At 40.8% G+C, this 23,748-nt stretch overlaps 2 protein-coding genes across 2 annotated transcripts in view; both read right to left on the bottom strand.

Moving 5' to 3' along the window:
- LOC117514725 (ankyrin repeat and IBR domain-containing protein 1-like) overlaps window positions 1-12,016 on the bottom strand; it is a 73,517-nt gene extending 61,501 nt beyond the window's left edge. Inside the window, exons 1-5 of the mRNA XM_034175288.1 lie at window positions 11,868-12,016; window positions 6,080-6,364; window positions 4,930-5,230; window positions 3,881-4,063; window positions 612-729 (exon numbers count right to left, since the gene is read on the bottom strand). Of these exons, the coding sequence (XP_034031179.1) occupies window positions 612-729; window positions 3,881-4,063; window positions 4,930-5,230; window positions 6,080-6,267 (790 nt within the window). The 5' untranslated portion in view covers window positions 6,268-6,364; window positions 11,868-12,016. The remainder of the gene's footprint in view (window positions 1-611; window positions 730-3,880; window positions 4,064-4,929; window positions 5,231-6,079; window positions 6,365-11,867) is intronic.
- A 2,668-nt stretch (window positions 12,017-14,684) lies between these two features.
- LOC117514724 (eomesodermin-like) lies at window positions 14,685-23,286 on the bottom strand. The gene is made up of 6 exons (XM_034175286.1): window positions 22,535-23,286; window positions 22,302-22,456; window positions 22,002-22,123; window positions 21,295-21,453; window positions 21,111-21,172; window positions 14,685-15,500 (listed from the first exon to the last, which is right to left on the bottom strand). The coding sequence occupies exons 1-6, from the start codon at window positions 23,077-23,079 to the stop codon at window positions 14,711-14,713; spliced, it is 1,833 nt and encodes a 610-aa protein (XP_034031177.1). The 5' UTR covers window positions 23,080-23,286; the 3' UTR covers window positions 14,685-14,710.
- Between the last annotated feature and the right edge of the window lie 462 nt (window positions 23,287-23,748).

Below are 23,748 nucleotides of genomic sequence, written 5' to 3'. Positions count from 1 at the left end.
CCACTCTATCAATGCCAGTAGACAAATAATGTGATGTAGTGTGCACATATTCTCATATTCTAAAGCTATCCTGTATGACATCTGTGAAACACTGACATGAAAGAAAGTTGGAAGATGACAAAAAGCAAAGATATAAGGGGTGACATATATATTTTCTGTTTTGTTCATATTTTATGTGATTTGTCACCCTCATTTTCTTTACTTACTAAATTTCTGTACAGTATTTTTTAATTATATATTTTATTAATAGAAGTACTCAAATATTTATGACTGTATTTTCAGACATTTTGTGAAAAAGGTAGACTTCTGAACTGGCATTTACACAGTGGATCTACTGTAATTCTCCCCTGAGACCAAAAAGTTATGCTGGATGAGGACACCGTTTTCTCTGCACTTCTTGCCATTGCTTTATGTGACAAAGAGCTTCTAATTTAAAAAAAAAATGAAATTCAAGACCACTTTTTCAGCAAGAATGTTCTCCAATAGTTAACAGCTAAGAAAATTCAGTATTTCTTTATGGAAAATAAAAAGGGTTCACAGCCTGTAAACAAAATATAGGTATTACTCACATTTGAGTGTTCAAGTGTCTGTGTATGTGTGTGCCATGGTACCGTGGGCACGTAGCAGTGCCTCCGCAGTGAACAGTGGGGCCTGCAGCATGTCAGCTGTCTCCACTATCAGCATGTCCTTGAGCCTTCGCAGATCCTGGGGTCGCAAGCCCTCATATATCTAGAGACGAGGGGAGGAAGGAGAGAGAATGATAAAATGAGGACATGGAGGAGAGTATGAAGAGAGAAAACGGGTCAAAAAGGGGAGGCAGGTTTGGAGCATAATGAATGAAGAGAAGGAACAAATGGTCACATTAAAAGCAAAAAAGACAAATGATCACTGAGGCATGACTCAACCACAGCCAACAAACTAACAGACTGATGATGACAGGGGTCACATGCCTTATGGCAGATTTATTTAGTGTGACTAATCTGTGTGTGTTTGTGTCTATCGTGAGCATCTGCAAGATAAAATGTTGGTGTGCCCGGCTGACATACACTCTGGTCCATAAGTATTTGGACAGTGCCACAATTATTGTGGTTTTGCCTCTGTACACCAACACAAGGGGTTGAAATGAACCAAATCCAGCTTTGCTTGTATCGTAGACTTTCACCTTTAATTCAAGGATTGAAGAACATTGTATTAACCCTGCAGGAATTACAGCCATTTTTTTCAGCGGTCCTAATTAATTGGAAAAACTAAATCTAGCACTACAAATCATGACTTTTACAGCCAGGTTTCTTTAGGCCAGTCAGGGGATGGATACATGACCCTTTTCCAAGTCACTGAATGTCTTGGACTTCTTTTACATCAATCATTAAGAAATACAAAGTAGATATTACTCTATGGTAAATCTGTCTGGAGTAGGCAGCTCTCAAAAAACTGAGTAAAGCCTGGGTCCCACCGAATAATAAGCCATGACTAATGAGCCACGCATGGGTGTGTCAGCGATTATTCAAAGAATGACCCACGTTTTCATCTATCACGTATCTGCTACTAAGGTGCCTCTCTGTACTCCGCATGTGTCACGTTAGCAGCCTCTAGTGAGACACGCTAAGCCACATAGTTTGCTGGCTTTATTTTTTCCTTGGCTTCAAACACAGTCATTTTCACACCATGATCCCACTTTTAACTTTGTGTTTGTCCATCACTCTTTTGTGCATGCGTGCTGATGTTCTCCATTCCTGGACAGCCACCTCTGTGCTCCTCGCTGGCTCTGCTGCTCGCTGGCTTTATTTCTTCTGCGGCTTTAAACACAGAACACTGTGATCCCACTTTTAACTTTATGTTTGTCAGTTTATTTCTGCAAAATCGCTCTTTTGCACACGCGCTGCTGTCTGTCTGTCATGGACAGCCGCCTCTGTGCTCCTTCACACTGGCTTCCTTTCCATCCGTGGCTTGCTGGCTTTATTTTTTTCCCTGGCTTTAAACAGTCATTTTCACACTGTAATCCCACTTTTAACTTTGTGTTTGTCTGTTTATTTCTGCAAAATCACTCATTTGCATGCGCGCTGCCATTCTCCATACACAATGAGGTGCCCTCTTTAATTATATACACCTGCTGCCACAACTCATGTGGATCACTTTAAAAAAAAAATTCTTTATTTCTTCCACAGCTTACAAGTCACCATGATACAAATTTTAACTTTGTGTTTTGTCTTCAAAATCGGTCTTTTGCGCGCTCTCATTCGGTGTTGCTGCACAGCTCTGTGCTGCTTTTAGCGGCTTCACAGGAGTTATTTCTTCCACGGCTTAAACGCACAGCCACTTTCTCACAGTTATCCAAATTTTAACTTTGTGTTCGTACAATATTGACTGAAAAATCACTCTTTTGTGAGCTGGCAATCTGCCTAAATGCTCGTTTGGAGCATGATGAGTCACTGCCTCAGTGCACAGTGCACACACACCGCGGAGCTCATGTGATCCATTAATAAGATATTAAATCAACCATAGACATACTTTTACAACTAGGAACTGTTTTATCAAGCTATAAAAACATTAAAAATAGTTACCTTAAGCTGTTCCAAAATACATTCCTCATGGGGCAGGAACAAGAGGGAAAAAAGCATCCAGATGAAGCATCCATCCATCCATCCATTTTCTTCCGCTTTATCCGGAATTGGGTCGCGGGGGCAGCAGCTCAAGCAAAGCCGCCCAGACCTCCTGATCCACACACACCTCCCCCAGCTCCTCCGGGGGAACACCAAGGCATTCCCAAGCCAGCCGAGAGATGTAGTCCCTCCAGTGTGTCCTGGGTCTTCCCTGGGGCCTCCTCCCAATGGGACGTGCCCGGAACACCTCTCCAGCGAGGCGTCCAGGGGGCATCTGGAAAAGATGCCCGAGCCACCTCAACTGACTCCTTTCGACGTGGAGGAGCAGTGGCTTGACTCCGAGCTCCTCCCAAGTGACCGAGCTCCTCACTCTATCTCTATGGGAGCGCCCAGCCACCCTGCGAAGGAAACTCATCTCGGCAGCTTGTACTCGCAATCTCGTTCTTTCGGTCATGAGTTAAATCTCATGACCATAGGTGACCAGATGAAACAGTCCTCTGTGATTCCAGAAGCAATTGGAGGTGTTTTCAGCATCCAAGGTTTAGGAGAAAAGGATTAATCCACTACAAAATAATTATTTCATATACAGCGTCCAGCACACAGAGCAGGTGGAATTTTGCGCACAAGAGGGCAGCCACTCCAAAAATAGCATCTCAGGTCCTGCGTAGCTGCCAGACACTGTGATAATGGGCTTTTAGCAGCCTCATAACACCACACACATGCCTCTCAAACCTCGCACACAAACTGCCCGACGCTGTTGTTGCTAAATTTTGAACATCTTGAAATTAGCGCCACACTCAGAGAGAAGCCTCGTTAACTGAAGATAATGCCTCTAACAGCCACTCAGAGCCACTATTCTCCCATGATAGTTGAAGAAACCCTCTTGTAGCCAAGAAAACATGCTGCGTGGCTCATTATTCATCCTTCATTATTCGGTGCAACCCAGACTTAACTGTGCAAGAATGAGACTAGTGAGGGAATCTACCAAGACACAAAACAATACCGCTTCATGGTGGTGTGCCAGGAGAGAAAGATTTTGAGTTACAGTTTGCCAGAAGGCAGATGAGATACGTATCTTTTTGAAACATTGCTTGACAAAATGGTTTTATCAGTAGGATTAGCAGACAGATGAGTACATTTCTCCTGTGTATTCAGAAACATAGCCTTTGAAACACTGACATCACAGGACCATGTGGTAGTTTGGTATTGATGTGTTAATTCAGACCAGTTTAATGTCATTGAGTGCTTTATCCACTGCCTCTTGCTATGGTATACTGTACCTCTCTTCGGTCAAGGGCTGCATATTCTGCCTCGATACCCTCTGCCTCGGGGGCAAGAGAGAAGACCATCTGTGACTCCAGGCACAGAGCCAGCTCCTTGTGGTGTTGTTTCTCTGCACAGTCACATGGAGTCTCCCGGTCTGCATTCTCTGCAAATAGGTCTGCATCTCTCTGCACAAGGAACTACATAATGACAACCAGAGAAAGAGAAAGTGGAGGAAAAGAAAAGATATTTGCCTTTGTATAAAATTTCATACACAAACCAAATCGATACAGGAATACAATACATGGAGCATTCAATTTGATGTGCTTTCAATCTCAAAAAACTAAAAAACTAATATTATTTTAGGCTATGACTGCACAACTAAGGCAGCCTTTATGAGCTGCTGACTAGAAACATTCAAATATGTCTACTTTAAAAAAAAAAAGCTCTTGTATTCTTAGACAAACAGGAGGACCACAGGCTCCAATATTAGTCCCCAACTCAATGAAGCAATGTATGCAGCCATAATCTCATGGAAATATGATTGGTTTTAACATATCAAGCATGAATATAGACAGCAGATGAGGGGATTATACTGCATAATTGGTGAAAACATTTCAACAGGCATTTGGTTTTGTACATCAATGAACACTTAACATGCTGTCATGTAAATAGTTCTACAGAGAAAATGGAACACCTGAAGCCGAAAACATTTGTCAATCAGACAGCTTTATTGTCTATTTGTTAACCGTTTCAGCCCTATATTTAACATTATCACATAACTTACCCAAAAATAACATCCATAGCTCATTATTTTGACTTTATTTACAACAACACATGAAGGCTATATATTTACTATATTTTCTGTACTATATCTTGCACCAGAGTATTTTTCATATCTCCCAAAAAAGGAGTCATGAAGACGATAAAAATATATTTACATAAATTTTCGAGACATGGTGCCACTGCTTCATGCAACAAGATGGAGCAAAATAGTTATATTAATTTCATTATTTTGGATACAGAATTATCCACTGGATTTTAGAAAGGTTCCAAAAACCCTCACCTCAACACATGTTTTCATGCCAGAAGCAGCAGCATAGTGGAGGCAACTATTCTTCTTGTTGTCTGTGGCATTGATATCAGCAGTCTCATACTCCCCGTGGTCCAACTTTGCCCCAGTCCAGTTTAGAATGACTTGTAGACAGTCCGCCCGACGATGCTCATCCTCATATGGTCGTGAAAGTCGAGGTTGCAGCGCCCCTTCTGAGGTTAGGATCTGGGGTCCCATGCAGAGAAGGTGTAGTGATGTCTCATTGTGCACATTTCGCTTGTTGGGATTTCCATCTTTGTTTAACAGAAAGGACCTAAGACATAATAAATCACATGGAAACCACTTTATGTTCAGAGCCCCAGATGGTAGAAATGATAAATTACATTTATGGCTTGTCATGCAAATGATTTGCAGTTTGTCTAACTATTCTGCTTTTTATATGCAGTATGCTCCAGAAGATCTGAAATTACATTTATTGTACACACCTGATTTTTGGTTTTCTGCAAGGATCTGATACTTGTCTGAATAGACTAACAGTTAATGGTAAAGCCACTGCATCAGTGCAACTTAAAAGATTCCCTTTTCTCCAACTTTAGGAATTTCTTCTGTTTATGTTTAATATGCTTGACTTTTTTTATAAAGGTAGAAATTCAAAAAGCAAACACTACTGGGCCCCAAGAACAAATACACACACAAAAGAATATCCCAGAGGGCTACAGAAGAACACAAGTATTATCTTATTGAGTGGGAAGCCATTGGAGCCTTGTACTATTCCATCCCAGCATGCTATATTCCTAGAAGCTGCTACCAGATGGCTATGTGGAGTGACAGATGGGACAGAAATTTATAAACATGAAAATGTTTCCCTTACGATGTAGTAATGCATGAATAGACAGAACTAGTTAAGCACCAACTGCACTAGCAAGCTGAAGACAGACTAAGGTCATTCAATGTCTTGATGTCCCACATATAGCCTATATACTGATAATTCAATAATATCTACAGCGCATCAAAAAGCTGCAGCAGGTCCAAGTGGACCCTTACCTATAAAACCTTATCCATAGAACAAGGCCAGTGATAATCAGTCAAGAAACACATGACTCTACAGTTACATGTTTGTTTGCATTTAGTAGTTCTGACTTTGTCTAGGTCGTGCCCTTACCTGAGTAGGCGCGCCATGGCATGCCGAGCAGCATAGTGCAACGGAGTGTTGTGCTGATAGGACTCTCCATATGTTGCATTTGGATCCAAAGCCTCCTTGAACTGCAGGTTGGTCTCATATAGATGGCAGGCTAGTACTTCATCCCCATTGATGAGAGCTTTACGAAACTTGGTCGCTGAATTCCCCATCTCTCCCCTTTCCCCAACTTCAAGCGCTGAGTGGCACAGGAGCTTCTCAAGTTGTCTTCAACTTTTCCAAATCCAACCAGGCAGCATAGTGAATGTCCTACAGAAAATAACAAAAACTGGAGTTAAAGTCCATCATGACTGCTTGTTAATCCAACAAGATCTCACGCCATAACAATTAAGATCTTCAAGCAAAAATACTTAAAACTCAAGCAAATAACTTACTGAAAATATCAAATCAGTTCTTCTAAGGAATGGTTTTACATTTGTTTAATAAAACCTGTCTAAAGACAATTCTATACTAAATGACAAGAACAAGAATGGTGCATTCAAGGTTCCACAGGCAAATCTACAAACAAGCCTCAGTGTCAGCATCATAACTGCACTGTAAGCCACCTCCCTGTGTCTCTTTTTGTTTGTTTTTTTTCTTTTCAATAACTCAACACTGAGCCAACAAAGCTCACACAGAGAGAAGGGCAAGACTTCTCCTGGCATTACCAGGCGCTTCCGTCTCTCCGCGCCAATATTGTTCATCCCACTGAGGCCAGGAGTCAACATGAACCAAGGTATTTTCAACTCATGTACAACATGCAGACAGTCAGCATTTTGCTTCCACTCGAACACCATATGGTCAAGGTCATTTGGGCAAAGGGACACATTTATAAGAACAAATCAACAGAACTGCAAAGAAAAAAAAAAACAGTATTGTTGAGGAAGTCTAAGCATTAAAAGTTTTCTGTTCATTCAACAACAGGTCTGTTAAGAGAAAACTAATGTGTTCTTCTTAACTCAAACCTCTGGGCAATTAATCAAGAGTTAGACCTCTCTCCATCTTAATCTTACTTATTTCAATTAAGTCAGTTCCTGTTTATTCTATATGGACACCACACACACACACATATATACATATATATACATATATACACACACACATATATATACACATATATATATACACACATATATATACACATATATATATATATATATATATATATATATATATATATATATATATATATATATATATATACACACCTTAAGCAACAAACAGCTTTTGCTGCTGTATCACTGCTTAAGCAGCTGGCAATATGAGCTACTGTTATTCAAATAAATGAACATGTTAGCTTTCCAACTGTCTTCACCCTCCCACTTTAAACACAACAATACATATTGACACGCTACAGATGCAGAAGCTATTTCACAATCATGTCTCCACAAGGAGATACCACCACCATGCTGCAACAGCAAAACAGCATGGAATCAAATCAAAGCCAATATAATAAAGTCAGTTTGAGAGCAAAGCAACACCGACACTTTTGCTCAGGCTAAACTACCAATAAGACATTAAACCTTCCGCTAATATGTAGCTTGCCTATCATTAGAGCTCGACCGACTGGATTTTTGGGAGGCCGATATAACAGTACATTAGGGAGTAACAAAATTACACTGCATATATCTGCCAACGGTAATGATTCCTAACATTTTATTATCAAACCTTTATGACAAAGAAATGTAACTGAAGCTTGATGTTTTACAATTTAAACATGAACTTTATTATAACGAACTATAAATATAATATTTATAAATATAATTAATAAATGTATTAACTATAAATATAGTTAATAGTAATGTTCTGAATGAAAATGAATGGCAGCTGGTCACTTTGCCTACATCTCTTGCAGCTAATGTGACCAAGGGATGCTTGACAGCACTCTAAACAATAGGGATGTGAATCGTACAACAACTCACGATTCAATTCGATTCCGATTCTTGGGGTGACGATTCGATACAGAATTGATTTTTGATTCAAAGAGCTCTGGGAAATAGTTATATTACTTAAAAATGTTTATGTTTAAGAAAATGCAGCTTTACAAGGTTAATCAAGTGATTCTAGATGTAAATTTACTTATCTGGTTCGCTTGTTCGGAGTTGGGTGGCAGTTTAGCGAAGCGCTGGTCAGTAGTCGGCAGAGACCACTGCTCCCCTCTTTTAGCTCCGGGTCATAGCGTAGCATGTGGGCTTGCGGATTTGAAGTGTTTCCGAAGTACTTGATTTTCATTTTGCAGTATTTGCACCCTGCATAAGTCATGTCAAGCTCCTTCTTACGCAGCAAATAATTACATTTCAAAATGCGCCCAAACATTTGCCTTCAGAAAAGATGGTGCTGGCTGAATTAGCTTTTCGTCCACCATGCTAAGCTACAGCCACTGAACTCTGCAGCTCACAAGTGTTTGAAGCACGCTGGACCACCCCCCGTCTCGCGGGGACGCTGTAGTAGGGAAGCTGTTGCGTGACAAACAGTACACGTAGCGAGTAAGCAAGAAAATGTTTTTAAAAAAATGCTTTTTAAAAATTGATTCTTGGACATTGTGGATCGATTCAGAATCGTAATAAGAATCGCAATTCGGACGTGAATCGATTTTTTCCGACACCCCAACTAAACAATGCCATCAAAGTGCCTTCTGCTGGACAAACTACATAATGACACCATTTCCAACAGCCGACGTGTCTTTCCACATTATTTATTTGGTAAAATAAAAGATTTTATATTGGCAAAAATAAGACTGATACTGTTATGCCCATGAAAGGCTCATATCTGCCAACATTATCGGCCAGCCGAACTCTACCTATCATATACACTGAGAAGTGAAGGTAAAAAGATGGGGTTGTGACCAGAGGATCCTTATGGTGTGTTTATACATAAGCAGGACGCGTTACAAATGTCATTTTTCTGTCATTCTTGGCACATTCCTGACATTCTTAACGTGACTTAACGCATCTGATTAAGTTTCTTAATAGTGCGTGTTGGTGTGTGATATTCGTGATTTTCGTGAAGCATGTTTTTGCCTGTCAAAAATTCTTCCACAAATGTCACGCACCACCCTCATTTCGTCTCATGTCGTGGAGGTCGCAACTGAGCGTGTTGATCCATCTTGATTACTAGTGATCCTTAATAGAACATAAATGCATTCGTAGTGGTTCCTGTGATGGTTCTTGGAGCCCAAACTGTCACGCATTATTACGAAGTGACACAGAAGTTTTGACACGACTTGTAACGCGGTGTCACATTTCACTGCGCACCATGACAAATCACTGTTTTCTGTCACGTGAGCACAATTAAACCCGGCTCCACAGCGTTCAGTTTGATGCAGTATGCCGAAGAGGATCAGTGACGCGAAGTCAGCCAAGTGTCATTCCATAGCTCCTGCTGAAGCTCCTGCAGGTGTTCCACCTGCTGCATGTGCCTGATGTTTCGGTAAACAAGCGAGATGAGAGCTGCATGAAGCCACACATCTGGCTTATGTCTCTTCCTCCTCTCTGTGCCACTCCATGGCACAGAGCCCAAATAAGTATGCAATTTACAAAGTTCTGCTGTGGATTAATATGGATTTTGAGGAGAAAACTGGAGCGACCTGAATTGTTCAGCAACTAATGATTGGATGAATATGGGAGTGTGTGTGGAGACAATTCGCCTCATTCACAACGTGACTGCACGCAACAATGCGGAACGTTACTCTTGACTGTGCGTAATGGTTCCTGATAATTCTCCAGCAACACGTCATTAATCGTAACGCGTGGTAACAGGTTGCAGCAGTTCCTGAGGACACCTGACGCCTCTGCCCCAAATCATCACATTCGTGATCAGCGGTCAAGAATGTGTACTTCATGGCATTCATGACTTGCTGTCGCTATGTGTAAACGCAGCATTAGTTTAAATCAGGCCAGAAAAGGCACTAAGGGTCCTTAGGGAAGGTTCTTAATCCCCAAGTTTCTCCTAGTGTGTGTGTGCGTGATCACTGTAAAGCACTTTGACCATGAAATAAAACAAAATTTTCACTCAACAGAAATACTACAGCCCAGATTTCTTAGATGATCCATTCATACAACTAACCACATCAGGCCGAATGATCTGAAATATTTGTCATAAAAAGGACAGAAATGGTCAATCCACAGCAACCAGCTGCCATCTCTGTAGACTGTGCAAAGCACACAAATCATGGTATACATTATGGCACTGTGATTAGACGAATTTAGCTGTGTGGGCAGAAGATAGCACTGTGATTGGGCGACTTACTTATTTATTGCTGTTTGATAGGTATACTCTTTTCTTTTAGAATACTTCTGATAAGACAAATCATACCAGCATACTTTGGCATAAAAATGCGTGCCTGGCACACAAAATCTGTGCAGGTTGGCAGATCTGCTATATAAATTTGCCATATACTAAAAACTGGACTCACTCTATCCAGCATTAGTCATATTTCTCACAGCCTCTTCAGAGCTGGACTTCTGGTGCTCCCTTCAGTGGACTCAGGGCTGTATGGGGAAGATGAACACGTTGTCCTCAACCACATTACTTTTCTGAGAGAGACTGCTAGTTTTCAACAGCAAATTATTTGCATTGCTTTCTTTTTTTAATGAAGACACTATGGATTTTCAGTGGGTCACCAAATTTCAGTGACATAAGTGACGTATGGAACCATTGTGCATTCTAGGTTTTTGTTTCTTTTGTGCATTCTAGGTTTTTGTTTTTTCTTTTGGTGTTTCAGGGAGGGGTGTGGCAAACATTTTTGCACAAGATTAATTCAATTTACTTGTAGGCTTTTTAAAATCTGGTCTGCAATTGTTTACACTGTACATAAAGACTCGGCTGTTTGAAACTGCTTTGAGACTTTAAACTGATTTCAAACAAGCTATATTAGTTGTGATTGAAGTGGTTTTAAACAGTTCTAAACCCATGAGACTGGTTTAAAGTGGATTTATACTTGCTGAATATATGAGACACTGGTACTGACCAGATGGTAGAGACATTTGAATTATGGACTGTTAAGTCCACAAAACGTAATATGACCATGTTGCTGTGTGGGAAAACGTGAGGGGCATTTTTAAAATCCTTCTATTTTGGTAACTAAACGACTGACTGATTAATTGATTGAGTTTAATCAATAAAATAATACAAAAGACATTAAAACATTCAAACACAGATAACAAAAGAAAGTGGAAAAAACTTATTTCCATTGTGGTCCAGCATTGTAATTGTGAGCAAAAACGAAACCTGCAAACAACGTTGAAAACTGTCACTTTTGTCTGTGGGAAATTTAGGGTTTATGAGTTTGTATACATTATATTAATTGACTGAACAATGGAATAATACAATCTCACGATGAGAAAACGCCTAGCGGCACTGGATAACACGGCCACAAAATGAAGCTTGACATTTGTGCTTTTTTGTCTGTTTTCCATTTTTTGCTAGCAAACCCACGTTTACTGTTATTAACGGCGCACGCTCAGAGGTAATACACTGTTTATTAACACGACATTCCAGCCAACTAACCTCAAACAGCCTCGAACCGATTCCGATTGATGAAAGGACTGTGGATAATTAAAATACACTATATTTTTCGCCAGTACTGCAAATTTGAAAAACAAAAGGGAAAGGGGGAAAAAAAAAAATCAACACGTCGTGACGCTAGCGCCTGCGTTGGCTAACGTCAGCGCTTACGATAGCGCTAGCAAGCTAACAGCAACGGCTAGCCAACTTAGCTAGCACAGTTGTTAAAAGTCAGAGTAAACAATGGAAAATAACTATTTAGACTTACACAAACGGCACATGTTGTGGCTTCAAGCCCGCTGTTGTCACTGAACTGTGCGTGGCAGCGTACGCTGTCGTTAAGTTAGAAAGTGCTTCACCATAAACACCGAGCGCTCAAAGAGCACTGGTGATGTTTTTCCTGTCAACTTCTCTCCCGCTGAGGCCCCTCCGTCCGCCCGTCCGTCCGTCCGTGTTGCCAGCTTTGGGCTTAACTACCGCAAAACAGGCGCACACCTTTTTCAAAAATGTGTCCCATTGTTCAGCAACAGCAACTCAGATTACGGATAAACCATAAGAGGGGCTGTTAGCTTGAAGTGATATTATTAATAAAAGTGTTCAAGTCCATTTCTGTGGATTTTTTTTGTAAATCTCGCAATTTTTGCATCAAAAGTAAATAATGAGTTCACTTTCTTGTTCGCTTACTTGTAGTTTATATTAGTAGTAGTAGTAGTAGTAGTAGTAGTACTTGGGCTTATTCTCAAGGACAGGCTGAGAAGCCTGAATATTTGAGAGGGACACCGATTAGAGCCACTGCTTTTTGCATCAAAAGCAGCCAGCTGGGGTGGTTCAGGCATCTGGTGAAGATGTCACCTGGTTGTCTCCATAGGGAGGTCTTACAACACGTCAAACTGGAAGGAGACCCAAGACCCAGGATACGATGGTGGGATTATATGTCCCAGATGGCTTGGGAACACCTCAGAGTCCCGAGGAGAGTTTTGTGCATATTATGGGGTTGTTGGATATTTGTAAAGTCACCCACATCTCCCAGAGAGAAAGCAAACATATTCATTTAAACCTTTTAGTTTAATTGCAGTCTCTTCTTATTTCAGCTGCAGGTTTTTGTTTGTGTTTTTGTTTTAAGTTGGATATTTTCACCACAAACACGAACTACAATATGGACAGCTTGTGATTACAAGAAATGACCACTAGAGTGCGACAGAGTCCATCACAACACAGAGCACTCCGGCTGCAGGAACAACACTACTGTGATTGTTGTGATTTAATCAGTTCTAATGCTGAATATGTCTTGAATCAGGTTTGAAAATGATCTCATTCCTGACAGTCTGAGGCAGTGATTCAGCTTAGTTTAGCAAACTTTATAATCAACGACACACACACGCACGTTATCACTGTTAGGTGCAAGAGTACATCACCTACCTCGTACATCAATATTTGTGTTGCCCAACATGTACCAGCTGCTTTGTCTGATTTCCACAAAACTCAACATCTCGATGACAGTCAACCCCCAAACTGCCCTGAAGGGTTTTTTTTGTTTTGTTTTGTTTTTGTGGCAAATGTCAAAGTTATTGCAGTTTAAAGTCTGAATTTAAGATTTTCACTCAGATTTGCACCAAACTTGGCACACATGTTGGTTGGGTTCTGGAATCGCCCAAGCATGATCCAATTTGCCAAAGGTCAATCAATGGAGTAAATGTCATTGAGGTCAAAGGTCAAAATTTAGTTTTTGTGTTTTTGTTTTGTTTTTTGCTACAAATTACACCAAAATTGTGCTATATATGTAGGTGGGTTCTGAAATTGCCTAGGCAAGATCCAATTTGCCAAAGGTCAATCAACTGGGTCAAAATCATTGAGGTCAAAGGTCAAAATTTAGTTTTTGTGGGTGGGTTTTTTTTTTTGTTGTTGTTTTTTTTTGCTACAAATTACACCAAAATTGACCAATATATGTAGGTGGGCTCTGAAACTGCCCAGGCAAGATCCAGTTTGTCATAGGTCAATCAAATGGGTCAATATCATTGAGGTCAAAGGTAAAAATGTAAAGTTTTTTTTCCTATTATAATTTACACCAAAACATGGCACAAAATACAGAGGTAGGTTCTGCAATTGTCCAGGCAAGATCCAACTTGCCAAAGGTCAATCAACAGAGTCAAGATAACTCAGGTCAAAGGTCAAAATGAATTTTTTTCAAAACAGTTTGCACCAAACCTGTCACACGTATGGAGATAAGTTCTGTAATTTTCCAGCGACAAATTTGCCAAAAGTCAATCAAAATCATTGTGGTCAAAGGTCAAAATTTAGGTTTTTCAGTCTGATTTGCACCAAACCTGTCACACAGACGACAGTGCATTCTAGAATTACCCAGGTATGGTCACCCTTGCCAAAGCTCCTTCATTCAGGTCATTCATTGGGGTCAAGGTCGTATCTGCTGGTCTGTTTATCAGCCTATCAGGTCTGTTTGCTGATTCTAAGCAACTTGATATGTCAGTGACGTTTGACCTTAAAGAATTCATTTTTGGAAAGGTCAATGAATTTGACTGGCTCAAATGTGGCACATGTATAGGTGGATTCCGAAATTGCTCTGGCAAGGTCAGATTGCTGTAGCGCTGACTCTCTTCATGTCTGCAGGTCCTATTACCTAGTTTCTATGAAGCAGTAAATATAATATTAAATATAATCGGACAAACGTGTCTTGTATTATAAAGAGCACTCAGGTATGACATAAAACACATCTTTTATTTGGAAATATCTGAACATTGCAAGGTATATACAGCACATTATTCTCACACATAACTGTGAGCATGAACAAGCCTTCTGGAAGAGACCCTGTGACCCCGGTTGTTAAGGCGGATGCAGCAATATACGCAACCACGAAACACACAAATCACTCTTAAATAAAGCTGCAACTTACATGACTGTGTTACACCTGTCTGTGGACGTTTTATTTCATGACTTTAATTTTTACATGATATCTCCACAAAGGAGTTAAACATATATATATATATATATATATATAATTAACAGCTCTGGCAAATTCAGGATGCATACATGAAAAAAAAGATGAATTCTTTTACTTTTTTGTCGCTGTATATTATTAACAAACTGAGAAAATTTTCAAGGATTTGTGTAAAAGGAATAATAAGCTGCCATGCTTTTGGATGAAGGGGCTTCTTTGCTGTAGGTGTTGTTGCTGGCGGTGGCCGCAGAAGCCAAGTCCTCACATTTAACGTCACCTGGTGAGTCCTCTGTGCTCGGACCGTTCAGGGACAAACGCCGCCGCTTGCAGGTGGTAGAATAAGAATTGCTCTTCTCTAGAGAGAGAGCTGATGGCTGCTGCTCTGTCCAGGCGGAGATTAAACCTCCACTGCTGCTCAACTCCTCTTCCAGCTGTGGCTTGTCCTTGTCTGAATCTTCTGGGAAAGCTGTGGTGGGACTGGGCTTGGGGGACCAAGGCAGGCTGGGAGTGATCTTCCTCTGATACGCGGCTCTGGACCCCCACCCTGCCGCCATGGTGCTGAAAGGAGAGTCTGGGTAGTAGCTGAGAGCATGGGATGTCTGCATGGACAACGATTTGATACCATACGGAAGCAGAGAGCTTGAGTAGTCCCCCTCGTACGGCGTCAGGTCTAACTTGTTGCTTGTGCCGCCGGCGTTGGCCCCTTGTTGCATGGAGGTGATGAACCACCTCTGTGAGGAACCATCATCCGTCTGAGGGGAGAGGAGGCCGTTGGTCTGCGGTACCGCTCGCTCCTTGTTGTAGAAGTGGTTCTGTGGAAGGTTGCTGACAAACTGGTCCTGGAAGAGGGGTTGCATGGTGTAGTGGGTGCTGGGGACTATCTGGTGGGCACGGGGCGATTTGGTTGGAGAAGGGGTGAGGCGGTCATTCTCTGGAGCGGTGTACATCCTGAAAAATAGATGCACACACATAAACATGAGGTCAAGGAAGGGCACTGTGCAGGTAGGTGACCGTTCCAAATCCTCTGGGTCTCACCAGCACCATCCTTCTCTGACTGATCTGGTCCTACAGCATCCCTAGTGTCCATTGCTCCAAGGAAATATTAAATATGCAATACCGAGGGTCAACTGAGCAACTTCATACTGCTAGGGTAATGCAAGGCATACATTTTTGTTACCTGTGTCACTGAAGGCAGAGCAGGTCTAGGAAATGGAGCCAGATATACTCAAATTTCAAAGTATTCATTCTTCTAATAAGAAGCAGCTGGTCACCCTTTTTGGCATCGACTCACAACTAATTAGAAACACACATATTGCTTAAAAATGTCACTTCTCACTAAGCTCTCCACTGTTTGCAGTTCACTGACAAGATGGAACCTCCACCAAAGACTGTTCAAGCATTCTGTACATTATCACAATGGATTAAAATCTTTAACTTTATCTTGCCTCCTGAGTAGGTAAGTAAGTAAGGTTTATTTATATAGCACCTTTCAAGATAGAAATCACAAAGTGCTTCACATAAGAACAGAGAAATTAAAAACAGCAGAAACATAAAACCATAAAAACTAGGTAAAAGCCAGTCTATACAAAAGGTGGGTGATGGCCAAGTGGTTAGCAGAGGTGGGACGAAGTCACTGTCAAGTCATTCTCAAGTCATGAATCGGCAAGTCTCAATTCAAGTCCCAAGTCAAGTCTCAAGTCATAATGACCACCAGTTGTTTGCAAGATGACTTGAGACTTAACTTGGGACTTGAATTGAGACTTGTGACTTGCCGATTCATGACTTGAGAGTGACTTGCTGGTGAGTTTGTCCCACTTCTTGTGATTAGTACTCTTGTTTCCAGAGCGGAAGGTTCCTGGTTTACCTCTGCCCATCTTCCATCTTGTGTGACGTTGCATCAGGAAGGGCAGCCGGTGTAAAACTTGTGCCAAATTAGCATGCAGATCCATTTTGGATCTGCTGTGATGATCCCAAGAGAAACAAGGGAGAAACTGAAGGGAGTTACTATCTTACCACCTGAGTCTTTATGGTAGAACTGCTTAATGTGTATGTGTGTGTGTGTGTGTGTGTGTGTGTGTGTGTGTGTGTGTGTGTGTGTGTGTGTGTGTGTGTGTGTGTGTGTGTGTGTGTGTGTGTGTGTGTGTGTGTGTGTGTGTGTGTGTGTGTGTCAATGCGGATGAAATAGCTTGACCAAGACTTTGTGTATCAAAATGAAGATTAGTATGCAAGTTTAACCTCAGACAAGGTTGACATTGGGTGCATTTCAATTCTAATTGTGGCCACCGGAGGGCAGAGTCCGAAACCTTTGTGTGAGTAATTTCAATTTTATTATGCTACTGCAAATTTGAGAAGAAGAAGGGCTTTTATTGTACATACATACAATTAAATTTGTCTTCTGCATGTAACCCATCCAGATTACAGTTAGACACAATCCAGCTACTAGGAGCAGTGAGCAGCCAAAGAATGACAGAAAAGACAGTGTGGGTATTTATCTGTGCTAATTATCTGTGCTAATTAGCTTTCTACTGTTCTGCCTGAAAGTTTTCCAAAATGTTTTAAATTTGCATTTGTTTCCTATCAGAATTCTAATTGTAATTTTAAAAAGGACAGTTGCTATTGTTACCTCCACAAACAAAGTTGGAGGAGGTTACGTTATCGCCCTTGTTTGTTTGTTTGTGAAGAGCCTGAAGCCCACAATTTTTCATATATCATTATGAAATTTTTACTGAAGATTAATATCCTGATGGGCAAGAAGTGATTCAGTTTTATATGTTATAGGCCAAAGGGCAAAGTCAGGAAAAAATCTTGGAAAATTTGAAAAATCCCTATCTTTAACACTGAACAAATTTTCAAAAATTTATAACTGACAAAAAAGATCAAATTTATTTCATATGTGGGAGTGTTATGTAGGATGGTGTCCTTTATTGACTGACAAAGATTGATCTGGATCTGATCCAGATTACAGATTTTGTGGCCATTTAACATTGAAAACCCGGTTTAATGTATATTTTACATTATATCTTAATCAAACGTGCCCCAATCACTCTCATATTTGAAAGTGGGGTGCAGACTGGCACTCATTATCACCTGACAAAGTTTGATCCAAATCTGATCCGGACTGTGAATTCTGTGGACATTTGAATTTAATATTGAAAAGCCCATTTGATGTACATTTTACATATCTCAATCAAAAGTGCCTCAAATACTTTTATTTGTGACAATGAGGTGCAAACTGGCACTCCAATGAACAGACCAAGTTTGATCCGCATCTGCTCCATATTGCGGCTTTAGCAGATATTTGATATTTTTTAACATTGAAAAGCCCCTTTGATCTATCTATTTGTTTGGTACTGTATGTGTGAATTAAAAAACATATACAGAATAATGGGCACTTGAAACTGAAATACATACTGCCACATTTACATGAAATTTTTTTGCCCAACCGCTAAATGACCGTGACTTTGCACATGATGATCGTTCCATGCATACACTGATTGCGGCGCTTGGGAAGCTGAGCAAAGAGTCACAGTGTTACAACTAGAAGCACTCAGAGAGTTCAAACCTCCGCCAAGGCCATAGGGTCACTGACCCTAAAGAGATTCTCTCCTTGGCACAGTGATCTATTCAACAATTCAGTGTTACAACCAAAACTATGATACATACACTTTTCTTTCCTTTATATTTGACATCCTTGACCATGAAAACATACCACTAGAACTTGGAATCACTTATGTCTTTATTAGTTCAAAAGTTATTGTATAAAAACGATTTTTCAGTAATGGCAGTTTTCTTCTGGCTCTAGCTCCATAACATTTGAAGCTACATCAAATCTGATGACACCTTACTGAATCAGTACAGATTCAGCTACAATTTGGTGTTAGTTGTGCATCTCTAGCTTCATTTGTCACCTCACACTGACACATTTTCTATTTTCCCTATATTTTTGCATATTCTGGATCACCACATCCGGAATCCGGATCCGATCATCACCAAACTTTGTTGTTTGATAGAACATTTGACTATGTTACACCCTAATTTTTTTTCAAGCCTTTCTGCCTTGTTTTTGTGGAGTTAGAAACTAGAATGTCAAAATTCCCCCTACTCCGCAATGGCAAAGAATCCTTTAAAAAAAATCCTGGATCCGGATCATGATCCGGATCACCACTAAAATTTAATCACTTGTTCCTCTTGTCATTTCCAACCACTCCACAAAATTTCATCAAAATCCATTCAAAACTTTTTGAGTTATCCTGCTGACAAACAGACAAACAAACAAACAAACCAACTCGACCGAAAACATAACCTCCTTGGCGGAGGTAATTATCCTGGATCAAATCTAAGATCCAGGCATTTAATGACTTCCTGGACTCAGCCATCTTAAGTGTATCTGCATGTGGTGAAAGTGTTGCACTTGTCTCTGCAGTGGCGTTCATGTCTCTAGACCCTTATGTTTGAAATGGGGAGAGCTCATGGAGTCATAAGGTTGCTGGACGGAGGTGTTTGGAGATGCCAATATCTTTGCAAGCGAATAAAGGTCAACCTTTTTGGGGTCCTGGTGCTTCCTGTCTTACTGTATGTTTATCAGACTTGGACACTATCCAGTGACCTGGGTGTCTTTGGTACCAGGTCTCTTCAGAGGATACTTGGGTAGGACTGGAAGGACTTTGTGTCAAACAAATGGTTACTTAGAGAGACTCGGAAGAGGAGCATCGTTTGCATTGTGAGGGCACATCAGATGTGACATTATGTACGTTTAATGTTTCTCCGTGCATGAAATCGTGTTCTAGTTGCAGCTCAGTTAGCTGTTGTTTTTCAGTGATAACTAAATCCGTGGCTCAGAGCAGGTTAAAGGCCGGGCCTGGCTGATCGTGACTGCTACAGCACAGGCACTCGTGATGTTAAATGCCAACGTTGCCATTTTTGAGGGTAAAAACCACCTAGATTCACTCGCTCAGTGCACCAGTGCCCGTCATGTTTGGAATGCAAACGTCTGGTCAGATCTGGAAGCATACATCGGAGGCATGCATCACAGTGTCTGCTACACTGCAGAACCGCACTGGATCCTGGATGGCAACCACCAAGGCAGACAGCCTGTTCATCCCCACCTCCTGAAAGCTGCAGCAGCTAGGTTTCCTCTTGACCTTTTGGCTCTTCAGCACTGAGGCAACTGCATACAAGATCATGCCAAAGCGCCACTTGGCCACAATACTGTATCCGATGTTCTGTCACAACGTGAGTGGTACACCTCATCCGAGTGTCCCGTACATCTGAAACAAAGTCATTCCAGTGGTACCCAAGTATTCTGCTACTATGATCCCAGTGCACTTGGTCATGATTCATTAAAATATAGTATGTTTATGGTGCAGAATCTTTCTTCATTTAACTTGAGTATGATATAAATCACATTTTCATGACATGGTTTTTATTTTACTATTTCTAATCCGCCTCCTTCCTCTAACCCTAACTAAGTGATACCATCACAAATATGTGGCACATTTCGTGACGGTATCACAAACTAATAGATGACTTCACTTTTTGTGATGCCATCACAAAATGGTGTCAGATTGGGTTGGCAAAATATGCATGTGTATAATACTTAACAATTCTACCAAGTTATACTGAAAATGTCTGTCTTGTTGTCAACCTAATTCAAAAAAATGTTATTTTAACAAGTGTGCGCAACTATATCTGTTCTCTGTTTCCATTTGTTATCGATGAAGACAGCAGTTGTTTTGTGTGTGCAAAAGAGACTGAACATGACCACAGATTCTGTACAATACTGCAAATCTGTTGCAAAGTCTGGCTGTGGTGGTTTCCTTTTAACAAGACCCCAGCTTATGACAGAAGAAAGCTTTATACTTACTATGAGAGATTTCCCAATCAAGTTTGTATTTAATTAATCCATTTTTTTTTCTCCTGATCTGAATCTTTTAATAATGATTAATCTGCAACTTTTATTTTCTAGTTAAAACACTTCCACAGGACACTGACACTACAATTAAAAAAAAAAAATATATATATATATATATATAGGGTGTCCCCCCAAAAAAATACATTTAAAACACTCGGTTTGACCCTTAAATGCTACAGACTTAATCACTTATGTTTCTTTTTTACTTGCAGAGACCCTGAAGTTTATGTTGATGCCAAGCAAGACTCAGGAAAACGCCAAGATTAACCATACTACAGCGAACAAAAATTATTGAGTTTTGGCACCAGACCAAGAGTGTCAAACAGGTGCAGCGACTTTATGCTAGACTGACAAAATGCAGGGCCAATACTGACATTGGTATGAAGAACTTCAACCTTTCAGCTTTCTATCAGCCATAAATTTATTTGCTAGACATATGATTTGACCATTTTCTTTTATATATATATATATATATATATATTATATTCTGGACAATTGAACAGTACCACAATGCATTATGTACAAACTACCTGCAATTTTAATAATCTTAACCAAGTATATATATATATGTGCACACAGAGAGAGAGAGAGAGAGAAGCATATAAAAATAATAATGCCTGACACTGTCAGAGCAGTAAAATACTCACGAATCGTAATTATCTCTGAATCCTTTGGCAAAAGGGTTGTGATCAATTTTCAGCTGTGTAATCTGAAGGAAAAGCAAAATAAAAAACATTTCCAAAAGGATGTGTTTGAATATGAGCATCCTTCATTTATCAGACTACAAAAAGCTGATTGTTATGACAGCAAAGTCAAATGGCGTGTGCTTACGTCAGTGTTCTGGTAGGCAGTGACGGCTATGAACTGGGTCTCTGCAAAGGTGAAGCTCTGACTCTTCGTATCACCGCCGACATCCTCCACCCCATCCTCCATCACCTCCACTATGTGCAACCGAGGCTGGTACTTATGCAGCGACTGCAGAACAATCATCTGCACACAGATTTAAAGAGTTGAACAAACACACCGCTTTATGTAGGAAGTCTGAATATTAGAATATAATTTTCTAAACTGCACATAAAAGGTTCAGACACTGACGGCAGCACCTTGAATTTAAGGCACACCGACTGTGACAGCTGGAAGTATAAGGTAAGTCATGTAAGACAGCTGTAAAATTGTTTTCTATAAAATCGGAACATAAAACGTAAATAAAAATTGGCAATTACAGGTATTTAGTAACCCTTAAATATATATAAACTGAAAAAAGTTGGATTACAAGATTTAAATATGTACATGAATTGCACATGATCAGAATGTGCTAAAATAATACAATTTCCTCAGGTTTCTGGTTGTGCTCTCTCTCCATATATATATATATGCCATAAATATGACTTGTTCATTTGGTTCAGCTAATTAAGTTGATCCAAAGCACTTTATTAGGTTGGTCCAACAATTCTCTTTTTTCAGTGACTATAGATTTTTTTTTTTTTTAGTCCATGGTGAGGATTACTCTAATTCCTTTGTATATTTGTTTGTTTTACCTGTGACGTACTGTGGTTTGTTCCTTTGTTATTTGTGAGTTTCAGTTTGCTGAAGGAGATTTCTTGTCTCATCCAGTGGGCTCCTGTATTGGGAGACTCGGGATGGATGTACACCTTATTCCCTAGAAACACAAATAATTATTAGAATTTAACTTACTGCAAACTGCTGCTTTGATTAATTCAGCTGCTGGTGAGAAAACAGTCCCCAAAATCATAGACCTTAAACTGCAGGAATGTAGATTTTGATGCCTGAGTGCGCAATAATTTTATAGTTGATTTGATTTTTCTTTTTCCTCAGACCTTGACTGCTGTTGTCCGCTTTTCCACAGGTGACCCATTTGCCTCCTTGAAATCTCCAGTGGTTTGGATCGGCCAGAACCACCTCCACGAACACGTTGTAGTGCGCGGTCATGTTCATCCCCGCGATGTTAAAGCTGAGAAACGGGAACATCCGCCTGCAGAATATACAATGACACATAACCACGTGCACGGACAAAGTTACCTGATTAACACATGCCATAAATATATATTACCTGCCCTGCTTGGTGATGATCATCTCTGTCTGGTGTCGGTGAAACTTGACCCACAGGGGTCGGTTGCACAGGTAAACCTGGGCCCTGACGCCCGGACCGGCGGCAACGGCGCTGGCGGCACCGGGCAGCGCCATGCCGCTCAGCCCGGAGCCTGAGCCGGTGTAGGACGGACAGATGCAGCCGTGGCTCTGTCCCAGCTGGTAGGCTGGCGGACTGAAGTGCGTCCGGGAGGCAGCGGAGGGAGAAAACCCAGAGGGAGGCAACACGGAGCCCAGGTGGAGAGAAGACGCGTACCTGCCTGCGCTGGACGGCGGGTAAACCGAGCCGCTGGGAGTGTAGGGGATGAACGGACACGGGCTCACCGGGTCCGGGGCTTGCTTGCAAACACTGGGTGGGATGTAGTAGCGGTCGGTGGCCATCGCGTGCTCTGCGTAACGGCCGCCTGAGGCCGGATCGTCTCCATCCACAGCGGGAGACTTGCACCTTTCCTCCGCCGCGTCTTTGGAGGAGAAGCTGTTGCTGCTGTCTCCTTCTCCGCCGAGCATGCCTCCTCCTCTTCTCACCTTTTCCTGCTACTTGTCACAGGTGTTGATTGCCTTCTTTGATCCCAGTTCAGAGGACTCTTTTCCGGGCGCCCTCCTCCTCCTCCTCCGCCTCAGCAGTTACGACAAACTGTTTTTATCAGATTTAATGTGATCAAAACTTCTTCTGTCAGCATCCCCTCACGTCTGAGACAGAAACACGTGACTGTTAAAGAGAGTTTAGGTCACTAGGAAGACTGAAACACAAGGCCCAGTACGTTCCAGACACACAAAATTTGTGCGTAAAAGAAAAATACAATCAGGTCAGTTAAGAAAAGCGAAGCTGATTTTAAAAGAAAAAAATGTAGATGAATTTAAGATTGACTGTGACATTTCACTGAATATTTAACTTCAGTAATTATTATATTTTATCAACAAATCTGCAGGCTGTTGTGCATTTTTTGATATTTTCAGATAGGAGTCAAAACACGGTGGGCCTACTTTTTTCTCCCTTTATTTTACTTATTCCAATTGTGTCAGAAATCGGATTTAATCATTTTCATTTCGGATTTCTTGTAAATCATCTGACAAATTTGCAGAAACGCACTGATTATTTTTATTACTCATATTTGTGGCGGAAAACTAAAGTGAAAGTTCGCCCACAAAGTTTCAAATCGACGGCGCTTAGAAAGG

This window comes from Thalassophryne amazonica, chromosome 7, assembly GCF_902500255.1.
Source record: "Thalassophryne amazonica chromosome 7, fThaAma1.1, whole genome shotgun sequence".
Taxonomy (NCBI): domain Eukaryota; kingdom Metazoa; phylum Chordata; class Actinopteri; order Batrachoidiformes; family Batrachoididae; genus Thalassophryne; species Thalassophryne amazonica.
The sequence above is the reverse complement of the archived record's forward strand: the minus strand, read 5'-3'. Positions and strand labels throughout refer to the sequence as shown.